General features: G+C 31.2%; 3 protein-coding genes across 4 annotated transcripts; 2 read left to right on the plus strand and 1 right to left on the minus strand.

Annotated features, from left to right (window-relative positions):
• The first annotated feature begins 4,827 nt into the window (after positions 1-4,827).
• Positions 4,828-7,944, plus strand: LOC102589786 (chorismate mutase 2). Its single transcript, XM_006351095.2, has 5 exons — positions 4,828-5,105; positions 6,070-6,156; positions 6,281-6,427; positions 7,430-7,522; positions 7,608-7,944. The coding sequence occupies exons 1-5, from the start codon at positions 4,899-4,901 to the stop codon at positions 7,836-7,838; spliced, it is 765 nt and encodes a 254-aa protein (XP_006351157.1). The 5' UTR covers positions 4,828-4,898; the 3' UTR covers positions 7,839-7,944.
• A 1,405-nt stretch (positions 7,945-9,349) lies between these two features.
• On the plus strand, positions 9,350-14,549 carry LOC102590115 (5'-3' exonuclease). Of its 2 annotated transcripts, XM_006351096.2 has the most exons (7): positions 9,351-9,830; positions 10,139-10,309; positions 11,138-11,372; positions 12,430-12,652; positions 12,760-12,923; positions 13,637-13,795; positions 13,873-14,549. In XM_006351096.2, the coding sequence occupies exons 1-5, from the start codon at positions 9,459-9,461 to the stop codon at positions 12,899-12,901; spliced, it is 1,143 nt and encodes a 380-aa protein (XP_006351158.1). In that variant the 5' UTR covers positions 9,351-9,458; the 3' UTR covers positions 12,902-12,923; positions 13,637-13,795; positions 13,873-14,549. The 2 variants fall into 2 exon arrangements, with proteins under 2 accessions (XP_015165855.1, XP_006351158.1); XM_015310369.1 differs by having other exon boundaries at positions 9,350-9,830; positions 12,760-13,795.
• Positions 14,550-14,639: 90 nt separating this feature from the next.
• LOC102590431 (SNW/SKI-interacting protein-like) lies at positions 14,640-16,078 on the minus strand. The gene has a single exon (XM_006351097.2). The coding sequence runs from the start codon at positions 15,976-15,978 to the stop codon at positions 14,698-14,700; it is 1,281 nt and encodes a 426-aa protein (XP_006351159.1). The 5' UTR covers positions 15,979-16,078; the 3' UTR covers positions 14,640-14,697.
• Between the last annotated feature and the right edge of the window lie 2,973 nt (positions 16,079-19,051).

The raw sequence follows: 19,051 nt of genomic DNA on the forward strand, positions 1-19,051 counted from the left end.
AATATGAATCATTAAAGTTTAAAAATTATAGGTCCAAAGTATATAATACTACTAGTTTTAAATTTTAATATACACATTTGATTTAATTATATAAAAAATTTACAATGCTAAATTTTTTAGGAATTCTCAATGTAACACACTTGAAAATTTTGAAAGAATAAAGGAAAAAAACAAAAGAAAAATTAGTTGAAACGACAAAAGTGTAATTGATAACCACTTGGAAAATGTTACTCAAAGAGACAAGATAGATATAAGATTTAAATTTCTATCTCTCACTTAGAGAAGTGCACCCAATCATCATCGCATTATTATATGATACTTTGAACATGGGTTCACACATCTATATTTAAATATTTTTTTAAAAATATAACACTACTATATATGATCTAGAGAGGGGAGCATGGGTTCACGTGAACCCACGACACCCCCTTTAGATACGCCTCTGGTTGCAAGGCATTTCTGCCAATTTCTGGACAAGTTCGTGAAGTTTTGATCTCTGGGGTTTATTCCCCACCCTCTTATCTTCTACATCAAGAAATTTCAGCTCATTCTAATGGCTTGAACTCCCAGGCCACTATTGATCGACGTCGTTGATAGCGGTTTTTCGACGGCCTTAATGGAGCAAAGTCAATGCCAAGTTGAGCGCCTCTCCAAGGCGCACACAACCCACAAAAAATAATTGTGTTCCACCAAGAGAAACGCCACGAATCTCATTTCTAATGATTCAGATGTTTGTGTGAACTTCAGAGAAGAAGAAGAAGGCGGCGGAAGTGGCCAATCACAAAATTAACTTGATGATTTTGTGCACCATCATCCATGAACTCTAAAACACAAAAAAGATGACTAATGTTAGTGAAAATTTTGAATTGTGCAACAATTTTTTGAGAACTAAAGAAGAGAGGAAGATGGACAATTAGCACTATTTGAAGGGAATTATGAAATATGAGTGTTTTAATTCGGGTTATGGATGAGTTTTTTTCATTTCGGATAAAAAATATATAAAAAATTAGATAAATTATTGAGATGTAGCCACGTGTCCAGTAGTTAGTCTCAAAGGTATACGCAATCCAAAATATTAACGATAAATGTATATATAACCTTAAAGTAGAACTGAGGGTATTGACATACCATTTACAATAATTCAGAGGTATATTTGTCCTTTTTCCCTTCATACAAATTTAATTCAACTAAAATAATAACAAAACATAAGAAAAATACAATTTCTATACAAATTTAATACAACAACTATAAAACATTAAAAAATATAAAATTTTCATGAACATACAATAATAAATCACAACAATGAACGAAATGGTATGATTTGCGCTTGTGTCAAATGACATATTACTGAATCGAATGAGACTTCAAAAAATTAAAGCCCAAAACCTGATGACAATCCAATGCATAGGATATATTCATGTTAGATTGCAATAATTTCGTTCAAAATATTTCTTCTGTCCAATAATACTTGTTTACTATTGATTTTACACATTTTTTAAGAAATTATAAATAGAAGGGTATTGATTTTGCACATTTTTTCAGAAATTATAAATAAAAGGGTATTGATTTTGCACACTTCTTAAGAAACTATAAATAGAAGGGTAATTTTACTATATCACTCTTTGAATAAAGTAATAATACAATGTCTTGAAAAATGTAATAGAAAAATGACTATAATTAATGATAAGGATAAATTAGGAACCAAGTGTAAAATTATCCATTAATTTTCATAAAATGGACAAGTATTGTTGGATATTTCAAAATAATATAGTGGACAACTATTGTTGGACGGAGGGAGTATATTACATTGTACTCTCTCTATTCCATATTAACCGAAAATTTGAGATTTTTTTTATTGTTCAAAATCATTGAATTGTTCAAAGTTCAAGATGCATGTTTGAATTTTTTTTTCCATGTTCACCCTTTCCTTTAAAGAAGTTTGATATCTTTTAGGAGATAACGTGCACTACTTACAAAGTTATATTTATAATTTCAAAAAGGACAATAGTGGAAAATATAGTTTAAATTATGTCCTTAAATATTTTTCTTAATAAGTGTGCATTGTCTCACAAATTCAGTTAATATGAAATAGAGAAAGTATTTAACAACTCGATTTCATCGGTGGAAGATATCGTGAGGAGTTTATCGGAGAAGAATTTGATGAAGTTCGATACTCAACCCTCACGATCAGTCAACCACAACTAGGCAGTCCCATGTTCAATCTTAATCGAGAATATCTAACTTGAAATCTAGTATATGAAATTATTAATAGGTGATATAAAATGTAATTATTTTAAATTATAAAAAAATTAATAAGAATGAAAAGAATGATTTTAGATAGTTTCTCCATTAATCTAATGAAACATTTCATATTTATCTATGTTGCTAGTTACTGTTTGAAATAACTCGTTAAAGGTTCATATTTTACACTAACGAATTTGACACATTTTTTGTTTGGTACGCAATATAGATCACTACCAATTGAAATATATACTTGTAAATAGACTTAAGACTTACAAAATTAGTTCGTTCCATATGATCAGTGACAGATTCAGAATTTCCATTAAGGGGATTCGAAAAAAAAGACTAGTGCCTAAGATTTGATCTCAAAACCTCAAGGTGAGTTTTGAATCCCTTAACCACTAAGCCAATCTTTAATCTTACATTTAGAAGGTTCAAAATCAATAATATACAGACATAAAACTTTTTTAAAATATCTTAAATATACAACATAATTTTTTGTCTAAGGGATCCGGGTGAACCACCTGGGCAACCTCTAGGTCCTCCCCTGAATTACTATTGTTTAGTAAAAGACAAATTATGCATCTCAATAGCACACTATCATATTTACTTGATCTAAAAATAAAAATAAAATTAATACAAATGAGAAAAGCTATGTAAAAAATTGAGCAAAGATGACTCTTGCAACTAGAAACTCAAGAACATCTTTTGTTTGAAACGTTACTTTTTTGACAAAAAATTAACAGAGGAATGTAACTTGTAATTTTTAAGATAGTTTAAGAATGTTATTTATTCATTATTATAATATAAGAATGTAGATTAAGACTTTAAGTTTGAATTATAGTTAAAAGGGATGTTTTTGGCCGTTATAGAAAATACTCTCTTGTTTGATTTTATGATCCATTTTTTTAGTCCGTTTAAAGAAGAATGATACATTTTTATATTTAGTACTAATAATTTAATTTTAAAATATTTCTTTTATTCTTAATAAAATGATTTATAGTCACACAAATATCTATGACTTATTTTAGATCGCAAATTTTAAAAAAAAATAAGTTTTCTCAAACTCTATATCAATTCAAATTATACTCCCCTATCTCTAATTACTAGTCGAAATTTCCTTTTTTACTTGTCCGTTTTGACAAATTAAGAAAGGATAATTCTCTTTTATCTATTATACCCTCAATTAATTAATTTTGAAAAAGATAGAACTTCTTGAAAATCTTAAATTTTCAATTCATCCACTTCCCAATTAATAGGAATGAAATAGTAAACTCGTTATATCAATCATTATTTTTTTAATACGTGTGTCAATTCATAAATGAATAAGTAACTGTGGACTGAGGAAGTATCATATAAATTAAAACAGAGAACACGGAACCACATTTCTCGACATTTGGGACAATTCTTTGCTTGATTGGATCAAAAAAGTGAAAAAGTAATTTGATTCCATGAACTTTAGTGGACAACACAAAGGACAAGTTACAAGAAAGTGTATATAAAGTGTTGTGTGGATCCCCATTACACGTCTCCCTTTCACACGCATCAAACATCCTTCTTACGTAGTGAGTAAGTTTTTTTTATAATATTTAATTCGATATTTTATATTTATAGAAAAATTGATTAAATTTGAATATACATAAAATATTTTTTAACAAAAATGATTTTGTCTGCGCAATAAGCAAATCGTGCGCACTACGCTCCAAGTGTGTATATTACATTTCTAGACCTTCACATAGACTTAATTTGTTTGGTTTAAGTAAATTGCACTTTTAGCACTTGAATTATGATTAAAGTCTAATTTTGGCTTTACAAAATTATAACATACTTCTTCTGTTTCATAAAGGATAAAGATTGAAGGGTTTCAAAATAGAAAATTAAATATTCAAATTTTTAGTCTTAATTCAATTATTGATTTCTTAGTTTTAAAAATAAAACTTGAATTATAAGAAACTAAATAAAATATGATAATATTGTTCTTGAGAAGATCATAAATTACATACGTTGTTTTCTTAAGTCATTACATTTTTTCAGTTCTCACAAAGATCTCATCAAACTTGAAAGAGAAATTAATGAATTTAGATATTGAATAGAAAGATTGGACATGATTAAGGAAATCAAAAGTAAGTAACAAAATGTAAAGTTGTCAATTTGTATAATTATAATTTACATATAATAAAATGAAAGAATTTTAAGTGCAAACACATATCATGCATCATTATCATTCAAAGGATAAGACTATGTCACCTAAATCAAGAAAAAAAAGGAAGACATCCCTTATTCATGTTCGCTAGCTCGAGCTTCACATTAGATTTTCTTCGAGATGACAAGAATTCTTTAGTAAAGTCATGGCTTTAAACCCACTCGGAACAAGAGATTCTTCAACTACTATTACAGCTCAACTTGAGGAATCGAGACCAATCTAAACAACTATCATAACCTTTTTTACGTAAACGTATAATAGTAGGACCATAACCTTTAATGAACCTAAAATATAGGGACTAAAAACATAAAAACCTCTTCAATATATAGTTCAAACTTAAACCAACCAATCAACCAAAAACAGATAACATTAATTCTGTCTACTCATTTTTTTTTCTTCCTCTACCCACATAAAATATTTTTCAGAATTTTATCAATCAAAAAAAGAAAAAAAAATGGCTTGTGGTGATGATGGTAAATTGAGTCTTGATTCAATAAGAGATAGTTTAATTAGACAAGAAGATACCATCATTTTCAACCTTATTGAAAGAATCAAATTCCCAATAAATCCAACTTTATACAAACAACAATTACCTCCTTCAAATATTTCAGGATCCTTGTTTCAATACTTGTTTCAAGAAACAGAAGCTCTTCAATCTAAGGTAACAATTTCTCTTCTTGTGTTTGTACATATGATTTTAATGGATTGTCGATGTATTTCGCCTCTGTTTTTGATCAAATGTTGAATGATAGTTTATTTTGCAAAAGCGTAATCAGAATTTTAACTTTATGAATTTAAAATTTTTAAAATGATATATTTAAGTGTTAATAATTAGGTTTTAAATTGATACGTATATAGATTTAATGAATTTTCTCAACATAAATATATAATTTAAATAAAAATTATTAGATTCGGTCGGACTCGACTTTGTTGTTGGAGTTCTTGGAAATGTTAATGGTGTTTGTCTTTATCTTTGTACTCTTTTGGTAGGTTTTCCTTATTTTTCGGAACTTATTAGATTCCTTTGTTTACTTGCTTGCTATTTTAATTTTGTGTTGACCATGATTTATTTATTTATTTTCTATTTTTTCATTCTATATTTGTTCTTCCTCCCTTAAATCTGAAACTTAAATTAAATTATGACGTGCATCTAAATTACATATTCATTCATTGACTGTTTTTTTTTTTTGAATTTCTTCATTTACTTAATATCAGGATAATGGTACTTTCCTCACAATTTTCTAAAATGATCTCTTAAATTAGGAAATTATCAAATATCAAATTGATTTTTAGATATTTACTCAATTACTAGTTATTATCTCAAAAAGTCAATTTTCTTTTTTGCTCTATTTCTTTGAAAAAGAAAAGAAAGAAAGCGTCTATCTCAGATAATAACTATTGATTGAGCGATTATTTTAGAAATCGACTAAACTATGATCCCATTTGTTGCACGTTTTCTTTATTAAGTTTGAAAAGAAAATATTTATCATCAAAGATTATGATAAAATAATAAATATGCATTCCTATTTAATTAAATTTTTTGGATTTTGAGTCAAGGATATGGAGTGCTTTATCCCAAAGAAAAATTAAATTCCTTTAATTTAATTGATTTTATTATATAACAGGTTGGTAGATACTTATCCCCAGAGGAAAATCCTTTCTTCCCAGATAATTTGTCTGACTCAATCATACCACTTACCAAATGCACACCAGTAAGTATCTATTTATTAGATTAAATAATATTATTTTTTTAAAAATAATTATTATGTTGTGTTTTTAACTAGGATTAAAAAATTATAATAATTGTCACTAATTAATTTGATCTATACTATATAGGTTTTGCATCCTGCAGCAGAATCAGTAAATGTAAATGAGAAGATATTGGATATTTATATAAATCAAATGCTTCCACTATTTTGTACTGAGGCTGATGATGATGCAAATTTTGCAACTACTGCTGCTTGTGACATTCAATTATTGCAGGTAAATACTTATTCGCATCTGATATTTTTATCATATCAAGTAATTTAATTTTATAAAAGTGAATATACATATTACTCAATCGTACGAGAGATCACGTACCTCACATTCACTCATTAGTTTATTGTAAATACAAAATATGAATATTTTCTTTTTATTTTATGATTTTTCATTCGATATTTACTATTTATTTTAAAGCTGAACTAATTTGAATTTGTGTCTTAAAATCTCAATTTCAAAATAAAAAATATAAAAAACCCTCACTTAACACAAATATAAAATTTGATCCAGCTAGGCAAACATAAAGAATAAAGTTCTCTGCATTCTCCAATTAAGCTATATCTTTTTTAATCTCTGATTTTTTTTTAGCAACTTGCAGCTTATTCTAAAACAAAAAAAAAAAAAGTGAATTCAACACATGTTAGAATGATCAACTCATTATTTTTAGGAAAAAAAGTCTGAAATATATTCGAACTTTAACCGAAATTGTTGTAACAATACTGAACTTTGAAAATGACCTTTTACCCCTGCACTATTTAATAGTGTATTTTAAAGGTATATATGTGCCAACATAGACATCATAAATATAGAATCATTATAAATAGTAATGTGTTCACGTGGACACATATACACCTTTAAAATACACTATTAAATAGTGCAGGGGTAAAAAATCCTCCATAAAGTTTGATATTGTAACAATAATTTCGGCCAAAATTAAAGTATTTTTCAAACCATTTTCCCTAGTTTTTATCATTTCTAATTAAAGCCTATTCGACATTAAAAATAACATGACCTGACACTTCATGTTACACCTTTTAATATTTTTTTTACAATTATTTCCAAAAATAAATAATTTGACTTTACTAGTTGAAGTCCAGTGAACTAGGGAAAGTGAAAATAAAAATAAAATAAAATTTGAAGTTGGATAAACATTGAATTTTTTTCTTCAATCAATATTTATAAGCTGATGTGATTTTTTTATTGATTTTTCTTTTGTTGTTGAAGGCACTATCTAGAAGAATTCACTATGGAAAATTTGTTGCGGAAGTTAAATTCAGGGATAGCACTGATGAATATAAACCATTTATTCTTGCTCAGGTATCTCATTACTTACGATTAAGTGTACTCATTCGCAGTTCGCGCAGTAATATTAATTATCTTTGATGCATCGTTGTTGTTACAGGATAGAGATGCTTTAATGAAGTTATTAACATTTGAAGCGGTTGAAGAGATGGTAAAGAAGAGAGTCGCGAAGAAAGCTAAAGTGTTTGGTCAAGAAGTGACCTTAAATGATAGTGTTGAAGAAGTGAAGGGCAAAATTGATCCATTGTTAGTTTCACGTTTATATGATGAATGGGTAATGCCTTTGACTAAACTTGTTGAAGTTGAATACCTTCTACGCCGTCTTGATTAATTGGATTGTTATCGTTATTGTTATTGTAACGGTTTTCATCACCATTATTATTGTTTGTTATTGTTATCGATATGATGATTCAGATTAAACAGAGATATGAACCCTTTTCTTTTTTTCTCAAAATAAATTAATTAGTAAGAAAGTGTATAACATAAATTAAGACAAACGAAATTTGAATTCGCAAAACCACATGGAGTTTGTGAATTGCCAAAAAGTTGAGCTAATTGTCATTACTTTACTTATGGATGGATATGACTTATTTAGCTTATGCCTAGTTAAAATTATTAGTATTTTAATTTTGAATGTTTCTCAAAATATAATACACCCTCTAGTACTGAAAATAAATTTCTTTGTCCATTTGGACAAATTAGAATAATTTTTTTTTTTTAAAAAAAAACAAATTTTCAAATCAGTTACACGAAATACGTAAAAAGGAACAGTGTGAGTTGTTATCATAAATTGATGGACTTATTTTCAGAAGGAAAAAGATCCCATATTAATAGGAAGGAGACGCTAATTTTAAAATGTGATTTACGAAACTTGTTTGTCCATTATGAACGATTCATTCTTTGGACCATGCTCCTCCCTACCCCATTCCCACATTTCAACCGTGCATACATTTCGTTAGGAGTGTTCACGATTTGGATAAAAATCGATTCAAATAAAAAAATTGAACCAAATCGATTTTATTTGAGTTTGGTTTTAGATTTTTGAAAACCGATAGTATTTGGTTTGGTTATGATTTTATTTGAAAAATCGAAGAAATAACCGAATCGAACCGATGAATAATATACATATATTTTATTAATATACATACTTAATATATTATTCTTATAAACAATTTTTAAAGATCTTATATATATTTTCATTAAAATTTCATTATAATTTACTTATTGAAAGCAAAAAATGCCCAAGATGAAAACATTTATCTTATTGATTTTTATGTATATGAGTGTCTATATGACAATTCTTTGTGGGACTGAAAATGTTATTGTCTCTTCATTCTAGACCAATATAGTGAATTTTTAAAGCTTTTATTGATAGTTAAATTTAGTGATCGAAAGTTCAGTAATTTAAGTCATTTTAACTATTTTTCGTTTTGAATGGATTGTTATCACTTTTTCACATTTTGAATGAATTGTTTATTTTATTTTTGTATATGGTTAATAACCGAACCAAACCAAACCGAAACTGATAACCACCAAACCGATAAAATGTATATTATATTTGGTTTGGTTTGGTTTTGATAGTTTTAAAACCGATTAAATTGATTTGATTTTGACCAATAACCGATTCAAATCGACCCGTGAACACCCCTACATTCCGTTTCATTTTCGTCATTTTTGAAAAAGTTATTTTTCAAAGATTTAACAATCAAATATGAGAAAATTAAAAAATATTACTTTCCTCCGTACCAAATATATATATGTAATACTCCATTTTCTCCCATTTTACTTTATTATCCTAATTACATCTTTGGTCCCTAAAGTAACGATTATTATGGTTATAGACATCAACTATAATTTTCACTATTTTCAATCCCTAAAGTTTCCATTAGAACCTTAAAGACTAGATGAGATAGGTAGAAGAACTCCATTAGAGGTTTAGCAATTAGCAACCATGGAGATTCAGCAATTTCCACCATTTACTATCACACCTCGCCATTTTCACCCAATTCCAAACTCTACCCACCACCCAGTTCTTGTTTCCCCATTGAAACAGCAAAGAAATTTGCTAAAACTAAGCCCTCTTTTTTGTTCTTCATCTTCTTCTCATAGTCATCCTGTTGTGCAAGACCCAATTTTGCAACAAGGGAATGAACCTTTTGGGAAAAGTAGAGATACCCATTACAAGAATTCAAGAAAAAAGAGGGTTTTTTTCTTGGATGTTAATCCTATTTGTTACAAAGGAAGCATTCCTTCTTTGCAATCTTTTGCTCATTGGATTTCCCTTTTCTTCTCTCAAGTTAGCCTCACTGATCCTGTTATTGCTGTAAGCTTCCTCTCCGTGTATTACTCTGTTTGTTGAGCTAAGAAATGAGAAAGAAAAGAATTGAAGTGTTAGGGGTGGTATACTCTATAAATATAATCTTACTTGTTGATTCACCTTATTGTACTTAAAGTATTTGTACATGTATAATAGTAGTTTTTTTCAATACAAATACAAAGTCCCAGAAAAAGCTACTGAGTTCGTCTGAATGAAAACCGGATACTCTAGCTAGGACCTTGCTTGGAAGGTGTAGATGGTATATGAAAGCATCATGAACTACATATTGTTTGAACTGGGTGATTGTTTTACAGGTTATTGATGGAGAAAGAGGTAATGAGTATAGAAGACAGTTGTTACCTTCCTATAAAGCAAGTAGGAGGAAATACTGGCATCAGTTGCAAGGTGCAGTAAAATCTCCAAGGAGTACGATTGAAAGATCACATAGGCTCATCTTGGATGTTCTTCAGAACTGCAACGTTCCTGTGAGTGAACAATTTCTTCATCAATACTTGTAGTTTTGGTTTATTGATGCATCCTTGGAATCTGGTTACTTTAGTAGTCTGAAGTTGACGGTTATCTTTACTAACGATTTGAGAAAGGTCTTCTATTTTTTTGTGCGTCGAGCCGTCGACAGTGTAATTTACTGATATTAACTACAATGTTATTTCTAACTGGAGATACTAAGAAGCATGGACCATGATATAGATTTAATTTTTCCTTCTCGTCAGAAAGAAATTTGCTTCCGAAATGTGAGTTGCTTATGGTGAAATATGTCAAGCAACAACTCTGGAGATTCATATATAGCAAAAGTTGAATGAAGAAAGAACGAATCTTGGACCAAATAATTAAATCCATGAACGCTGAATGGAACAATCAATACCAGCTAGTTTTCTCTCAAGAGAACAGTTTCTGAGGCCTATTAATGTCATTTCAGCTTTAGTTTATGATATTTTTGATCTTAGTATTTTCCTGCTACTTTGTGCATCTCCTGCCTCAGGTTTGACAATGATTGTTGTATTTATAATCTATGTTGCTCAGACTCTTTAGAAATGTTGCCATGTTCATGTCGGATGTGCATTTTGGAGGATCCGGCACAGGTGTGGCATCAGTTTTGGAGAGTCCGAGCAACATACGTTATAATTGCAGACTTGTTTATATTTTTGGGCTGGACATTCTTGCTCAGAATATTATTTTTTGCACTACACAGTCTTGTTTGGAAGCTTTCTTCTATGTGTTGCTCATATATTTTTTTGCATTGCACAATCTTGTTAGCATGATGAGAAGTGCTTTTGACTAAGTGTAGTATGCAGGTAGTTAAGATTGAATCACATGAAGCAGATGATGTTATAGCCACACTTGTAGAACAGGTTATACAAAGGGGGCACCGAGTTGTCGTTGCCTCTCCTGACAAAGACTTCAAACAACTGATATCTGATGATGTTCAAATTGTCATGCCAGTACCAGAGTTCAATAGATGGTCCTTTTACACCCTAAAGCACTATGTGGCACAGTACAATTGTGATCCAAGGTCTGATTTGAGCCTGAGTAAGTATGTCACACTCCTTTTAGGTGTAGTTTTATCTTAACTTAAGTTACTAGTTCATGTACTTGTTGAAGTTAATCATATCTTAATCATAGCTGCAAATTAAAAGTCATTATTCTACTTCTTCATAAAAAAAAGTCATTGTTCTACTTCCTTGTTAGGCAGGATTTGGGTGAGATGAGAACTGTAGTTTAAGAGATCCCCGTTTATATTAAAAGGAAAATTATGGATTAGTGAAATGAAGTGGTCCTGAATAGAGCAGACCAAATATAGAGGATTCATATAACCAACCCCTGCTAGTTTGTGACCGACATTTAGCTGATTGGGATATGAAAATTAAGAGAGGCGAAAGTAGGGAGTGGTTCTTTCCAGGAAGAGGGGTAAAATTGAAGGTCAGTGTGGGATTTAATCTTGGGTAAGATATCTTTTTCTTCTAATTTTTACTACATCTACTAAATATTTTTTCATACCAAATATTTTTGAGAAGATCTTCCATTGATATGAACATAGGTTCAATACATCTATAATTCTTTATTCTTCTCTTTTATCGTACCGGATGTGTTCAACCAGTTTTTGGTACTTTGACCAAAATTGACAGAGAAATTCAGGACAAATACAATGATTTCTGTAATCAAAACAAAAGCTAACGTTTGAAAAAAATGAAGTACCTTGTATACATAATTTCTATGTCCGTCTTTTCCTTATGTCACCTTCGGTAAATCTCCTCTTGATCAGTAGTCTCTCCTCAGAATACCTTTTAAATTTACCACATAATGGCTCATAAAGTGCAGGCGGGACTTGGTAAAAGGAAGAACAAAAGCCTCTTTTGTTGCCATATAGCTTCGTGTGTTTCATGCTATCCTGTTCTTCTTACAAGGCTTTAGCATTTTTCCATGTCTGCACTTCTGGGCTCTAGCCAATATGGGCTAGCTACCGTAGGGGATGTGTGGATTTTGGATGCTTGAGTGTCGATGCTGTTAGAATCATCTAATCATCAGTTTTGTTCGAGTGTCTGCTGTTATTATGTTGGCTGCTAAATTTTGTAGTTTTCTGGATAAGGGTGCATGCTGGGTGATGAGGTTGATGGTGTTCCTGGAATCCAGCATGTTGTTCCTGGTTTTGGTCGAAAGACTGCTTTGAAGCTTTTGAAAAAGCATGGCACACTGGAGAATTTACTTAATGCTGCTTCAGTAAGATCAGTGGGGAGGCAGTATGCACAAGATGCCCTTATCAAGTATGCTGATTATCTGCGCAGAAATTATGAAGTTCTCTCTCTGAAGAGGTAACATTTTCATTTTTCTTTCTTTTCTGTAACAGCAAGAGAGTTATTCAGTACCCATGCCCTTTCCTTCCTAATTATAACTATTGTAAATGGAATGACACTAAAAGGGATGTCGGTATCCATATTGAGGAGCAATGGCTTAATGAGAGGGATGCGCGTAATGACTCACTTGTTTTATCCAACTTCGTCACTTCGCTGAAGGACAGTAGGAATCTTAATTCGCAAAATAGATCTCATTCCATTGGTTGAAATTGCCAGAAGAAAGCATTTTGTGAGTTTCTTCTTTACTTCCTTATTTGTTCCATTTTTAATTCTTCAGCTTTGACAGAGTGACGTATGAAGTATCTTCTGGATAATAAAGACGGTAAAATGTCAAAAGCTGTAGCAAAAGGTCTGTTAGCTTGTCCACCATTTTACGGTGAACATTTATCTTGCCTATCTTACCAAAAGAAGACAATACTTTAGCCCATATTTCAATATATCACAGATCAATCCAGAGTAAATTTGCTTTGGGTTGAAATGACAATATTAGCAACAAAAGATTCCGTTCCCAACTTCTTTTTTTGAAGTGGCTAGTGTTTTTGATGTTAAAATCAGAGCACTAAGGAGGTGCTGTAGCTACATACAAAAAGATTACAAGTGAATATTGAAAAAAGTTCACAGGATGTGTCAAGCATTATTCTAATCTTACACCAAAAAGCTATCAACATAATACAATCTTGCTTCCAGCTTTAGGTATGTTTTTCTACAAATTTAGTATTTATGTTATAATGATTCTGAACGATGTCGGAGCGCTTGTATGATGTTGAGTGAATTACAATAAATTAACTAGAAAGGTCTGATTACAATTACCACATTGAAAAGATTATTTTGTCATGAAGAAGAAAACAATGGAAAGACATGGACACCCTGAAAAGGAACAGAAAATGAAATGAATTTCATGTTATTCAAATCCTCAAGTGCTTGGTGTTCTGTTCTATGCAGTGCGTAAGTTATAATGTAAGCTCTACAACCTGAAGAACGATGATCTTGATGTTTCAGCAGAAGTATCAAACTAAACAAATAGACGATTACCAAATTTTGCCAGAAGATTTGACCAGAGGAACTGGACTGAATTGGAATATCCGAAATTCCGAATTCACAGTGAGTATAGACTAATACTCTCTATTTCATGTCTATCTGTTTCAATAAACACTAATTCATTTTGCTTCATGTATCAGATAGAAGCATACAGTAGAAAACTTAGCTATCGTTCCTCTTGGATGAATCTCTAAAGAAGAGACTTCTGAGGTCTAAAGTGTACAGTAAGTTTGAGTTTCTTTTAGTAGTGCCTCTAGAGTAGATTCGTGTACTATTGTGTGCTCCACAAACAACACGTGAGGTCGGCTGTAGCTTGAAAACTAATGGCGAGCTGTGTCTAGGTATCTTCAGTGCTCATCTGTTGTGATGAAAGAACATGGCAAAGACCCAACTTGTATCCATATTTTAATTCAATATAAATCCTATTTGGACCCTCAATTCGTTTCCATTCCCCCCTGTTTCCACCTAATCTAAGTCGAATATACGAAGACCACAGTAAACATTTGACTTTTTAATTACCTTTCTCCTCACTCTTTCTTCTAGAACTTCATTATCTTGTATGGATTTCTCCAGACATTATTTTCTTATTTTCAAATTTATTGATTTTGCTGCCATACTTGTTTTAGTCAGATTTTTCATTGATTTGGGGAGAATCATCAGAAATTCTCATTAATTTTCTCAAGTTTGGTAAGAAACCTGAGGTTTTCTATTGGCAGGGACGGATGCACATTGAGTAAAGCTTGAGACAGCTTTAGTGGAAAGTTTTATTATTTGATAGACATGTAAACGAGAAATGACATTGTTCAAATGCATCAAAATTGTTCAAATGCATCAAAGAAAAAGAAGAAGAAACAAATTACATTGTGCAAGCCAACCAGGATGTTGTCAACGCCCTTCTCCAAAGCAATACAAGTTCTTCTAGATGTTGTTTCATAGCCATCTCGCGTCACTGCTTTCATGGTGCCTCAATTACCATCATTTGCCATATTGTTCTTCACACCTGTCCAAAACTGGTCCAAACCAAATGGATCAGCCTCAAATTCCACAGGTCTATCTCTAGGACCAGTTCTCTCAGAAGTTCCAGCAAATGCATTGTCAGGCCTAGAGTGAGTGATCTTCTCCTGTTGCTGCTCTCCGTACGTATCAGAATCAACGTCTTTTTTTGGTCTGTACAGAGTAGATTTAGCAGTAAATAGGGCTTTGTCATACAGGTTGTAGGCATCATCATCAGCAAATCCAGAATCCATCCCTTTATCCTGGTTGAACAATCTCTGGTCATACATCATGGTCTCTCCACAACCTCTTGATGTAGAAGCCATCCCAAGAGCCACCTTTTCGCTGATATCACGGTCTCCATCTCTGGTTTTGATCTTTCTCCTCTTCATTGCTGCACCCTCTTTTGCCTCCATCAATCTCCTCTCCTGACGTCGCTCCTTGCTCATCTTCTCTCTCCGTAATCGACCCTCATAATCATCCACATCATTCTTAAGACCTGCAGCTATCTCAGCTCTTGCCTTGCGTGCCAACTCCTGAAGCTCCATCTCTTTCTTTTCCTTCTCTTTGAGAATAATCTCTCTGAGAACCTTCGACCGCATTGCAATTGCTTCCGTAGCTTTCTCAGTTGCAACATACAGAGCCTCAGCAAGTTTTGGGAAATTATCATTGATCTTAACCTCCTCAATTCCTCTGCTCCCATCAGCAGCAAGACGCTTATCAAGTGGGATTGTGTAGCCTTTAGGGTTCTTCCAGTTCGATATACAAGGCGGAATCTTCCAATCCAGTTGATCCTTCACTGTAAGAGGACGAGGAGGAGAATGCATAACGGGGACTGGCGGTGAACCAGATGCCCTAGGTACCTTCTTGTGCTTGAACTTGGGTGGCTCCATAGGGTCCACCGCCTTCTCAACCATCTTAATAAGTCTTGAACCCTGCTGCTTACAAGGGTTGTACTTAATGAACTTAGGTGGCTCCATAGAGTCCCAAGATTGTTGTGTACCAATCTTCTGAAGAAGGATAGCCTTGGTCTCCCGAGTAGTCTCCTCAATTAGTTTCTTCTTCTCTTGTACCACATCGAATTCCAAGTCTTCGTCATGATCCTTAACAAACTTGGGAACAAGATCATTGTAGTGACAATATACAATTTTCTTAGCGTTTTCGGCTTGTCTGGCAATCGAATCGTACCTGACTTGGCCTTGTTCGTCCAGAGTAACAGGCAAAGTGTTTCCTCCAACTTTCATGCAAGTCATGACGATGGAGAAAAAGAAGAATCGATATTATGAATAAATGGAAGAAAAGGTTATGTTGGGGTTTATATAAGGAGTTTACAAGTAGAATCCTAAAAGGAAAAGGAAAGGAAAGGAAAGTGTCCTAATTCCTAATCCTACAAAGAAAAGGAAAAGGAAAAGGAAAAATTTCTTCCTATTCAAACAATTATATTATTGGAATTCTAATGAAAAATAACGTAGATCTGTCAATATGAGCTGGCCCGTCCTATTTGGATAGCCCATACATATTTTGAAATTTGACGAGCCAGGCAGGGTTGATCCACTTTTTTTGTGGGCTAGAAAATAGCCAGCCTAGCCAACCAATACGTGGGGGTGCGGGCTGGGTCAACTCACTTATTTTAAAAGTATGTTTTTTTTTATAATTATTAAAATTAAATTATAACTTAAAAATATTAACATAAATTTTGACAAGACATCTTCATTTTCATCTATAGTTTATATGCAATATTAGTTTAACAATAAAATATAACTAAATTTATGAACTACCTTATAGTATTTAAATGTACACAAAAAAATAACTTAACTGATAAATCATGCCACCAGTTTCGAGTAGCTATACGTGTTTGAATATTTTCATGATGGATGCAACTTCTATATTTGGTGCCATCAATGTTGAACGATGATTCTGATGATATAGTAGTAATAGGAATACTAGTATATCATATTTGATTTCAAATGTTAAATAGTTTTTGAGTTTGGACTTTTGTTATTTTTAATACTCTATTTTTAAATTTATTTTTTATTAGCCCACGAGCCGGCACAACCCATATAGCTCAAGCCCAATAGGTTAGGCCTGGCTCATCGTGCCTAGACATATTGACGACTCCAATTAAGTGTAGACTTAAATTATTTTAAATTTTAATTATTCTTCTTTACTTGGTTATTTCATTGTTTTTACCAATTATAAAATGTTTTTTAAAATCAATTTCTGCTCACATGAAACTTTTTAATTTTTAATGACAAAGAAGAGCCTAAAATGTCCCTCAACTATTTGAATTGGTACAAAACTCTCCCCCATCCATCTTTTGGCCCTCAAATACCCTTGACGTTAACTTTTTGACTAAAACTTATCCTTATTTCTAACAGTTCACTCATAAGGTGGATGGAGCGTAAATATATACCAAATCGCATAGTTTAAGGGCCATTTAGACCCCTCTCTATTAAAATAATTTGAAGTTACTTAATATATGGGCTCGTCTCGTTGACCTAATTTTGGTTTCTATAATAAATTAAAAATGCAAAAAGATAAATCATCTACTATCTACACTCACCTCCCCCCTCCCCACCTCCCCTCTCTTCCACTTTTTTTTTTCTTCTCGGATCTTGTCCACTATTATAATTTTTTTTTCAACTAATGACAAATTAAACAAGGGAGAACAAAGAGAAAAATAACGACTACATTCCTTTATAAATAATTAGTTCAATAAAAGATGATTTAATTAAATAACTATGTATACTATAATTTTTCTTTTGTATGTATCCAAAATTTAGAATAAAAGAATGAAAATAACTTTTTTTCTTATCCCCACCCACCAGATAATATAAATTAAAAGAATATGATCATGTAAGTTCATTTCAAGTTTTAATCCTCGATATCCTAATTAATAATAAAATATTTTTTTTAAAAAGAATAAAAAGAGGAAATGAATAAGATAATTGGATAATTGATAGCGAATTTTATATTAATTAAATATAATAATCTTTTTTAGATTGACGATCAGACGGGACGAGTAGGAATTTTATTAGATCCCAAATTATGAATTGAGTTATAGTAACTTGGGGTTTTTTTAATTTAAAATATGCAATAGGAAGACATCATGAAATTTACATTTTTTAAAATATTATTATCAAGCATAGCAAGTCAAAATATGAATCATATGTAGTTTATTTATTATTTATTTTAGAAGGGTTTAAATTTGGACCAATCAAATTAGACAACATAATAAACAAATATTTAATAATTTTACTATAGGATAGTTGTTAAAAATAAGGGTTAATATGAGTTAAAAGTTTATATCGAGGGTATTTTTGAGCGAAAAGGTTAACGCCAGGGGTGTTTGGAGCCGAAAGGTGGATGAAGAGTAGTTTTGTAACAATTCAAATAGTCGAAGGGCACTTTAGGTCCTTCTCCATTTTAATAATGATTTTTTTGTTCACATCTGTTAGAGTATAAAACAATTAGCTAGTGTGGATGTTCATTACTCTATAAATAAATTCTTAGAGAAAAAACCTAAAATAATCCCTTATCTTTGGGTTAAAACCCAAAAGTCATCCTTATGTTTTCACATGGAGTATTAATAATCCCTCATATTTGCAATATTGGTGCACTTTTGGTCCTCCCCCAAAATTTTGCCATTTTTTTAACATCAATTATGTATACAATTAATAATTCCTCATGTTTGCAATATTGTAGGTTTTGTTTTCTCTCCTTAATTTTTATTATTGCAGTAGAAATATTAATATATTATTCCAATCTGTAAGTATATTCAGAAACTATATAAAAAAAAATACTACAACTCTAGTTAACAATTCAAAAAAATTAGAAAGCCTTTAAAAATATATATATGATCAAAGAGATTTTTTTTTATTTTCGAGACCGTAACTACGACAAAAAAGTATATACTTTCATCATCATGTTTAAAATAACGAAGATCCTTCAATAATTATTTTAAAATACCGGAATGGAAGAACATTTAAAAAAATCTAAGATATTTCTAACTTTCGTAACATTTAAAAAATGGAGCTTATGCAAAGTAATCATGTGAGTATCATAGACATACATTCCTTTTCACTATTAACCGATGACATAAATGAAGACGTAGCTGCACCTTTCGGTGATGTTAAGGAGATAATTTCCGATATTCAACCTTGAGGGAGAAATCGGAAATAGTCCATAGGAAAAATCAATAGATTAAAGTTGTTGAATTTATGTAATGTTTATTTTCTATTCTACTATATTATAAAAGAGAGTTTAGGGCCAACTATAATATACTTGGACTTTTCCATTTGACATATATATATATATATATATATA

Source organism: Solanum tuberosum, unplaced genomic scaffold (genome assembly GCF_000226075.1).
Source record: "Solanum tuberosum cultivar DM 1-3 516 R44 unplaced genomic scaffold, SolTub_3.0 scf00133, whole genome shotgun sequence".
Taxonomy (NCBI): Eukaryota; Viridiplantae; Streptophyta; class Magnoliopsida; order Solanales; family Solanaceae; genus Solanum; species Solanum tuberosum.

Coding starts and splice junctions, on each gene's coding strand:
- LOC102589786 (XM_006351095.2), top strand. CDS start 4,899: ATGGCTTGTGGTGATGATGGTAAATTGAGTCTTGATTCAATAAGAGAT. Junction 6,428..7,429: donor GTGACATTCAATTATTGCAG/GTAAATACTTAT, acceptor TTGTTGTTGAAG/GCACTATCTAGAAGAATTCA. Junction 7,523..7,607: donor AACCATTTATTCTTGCTCAG/GTATCTCATTAC, acceptor TTGTTGTTACAG/GATAGAGATGCTTTAATGAA.
- LOC102590115 (XM_015310369.1), top strand. CDS start 9,459: ATGGAGATTCAGCAATTTCCACCATTTACTATCACACCTCGCCATTTT. Junction 9,831..10,138: donor TCACTGATCCTGTTATTGCT/GTAAGCTTCCTC, acceptor ATTGTTTTACAG/GTTATTGATGGAGAAAGAGG. Junction 12,653..12,759: donor GAAGTTCTCTCTCTGAAGAG/GTAACATTTTCA, acceptor TGACACTAAAAG/GGATGTCGGTATCCATATTG.
- LOC102590431 (XM_006351097.2), bottom strand. CDS start 15,978: ATGACTTGCATGAAAGTTGGAGGAAACACTTTGCCTGTTACTCTGGAC.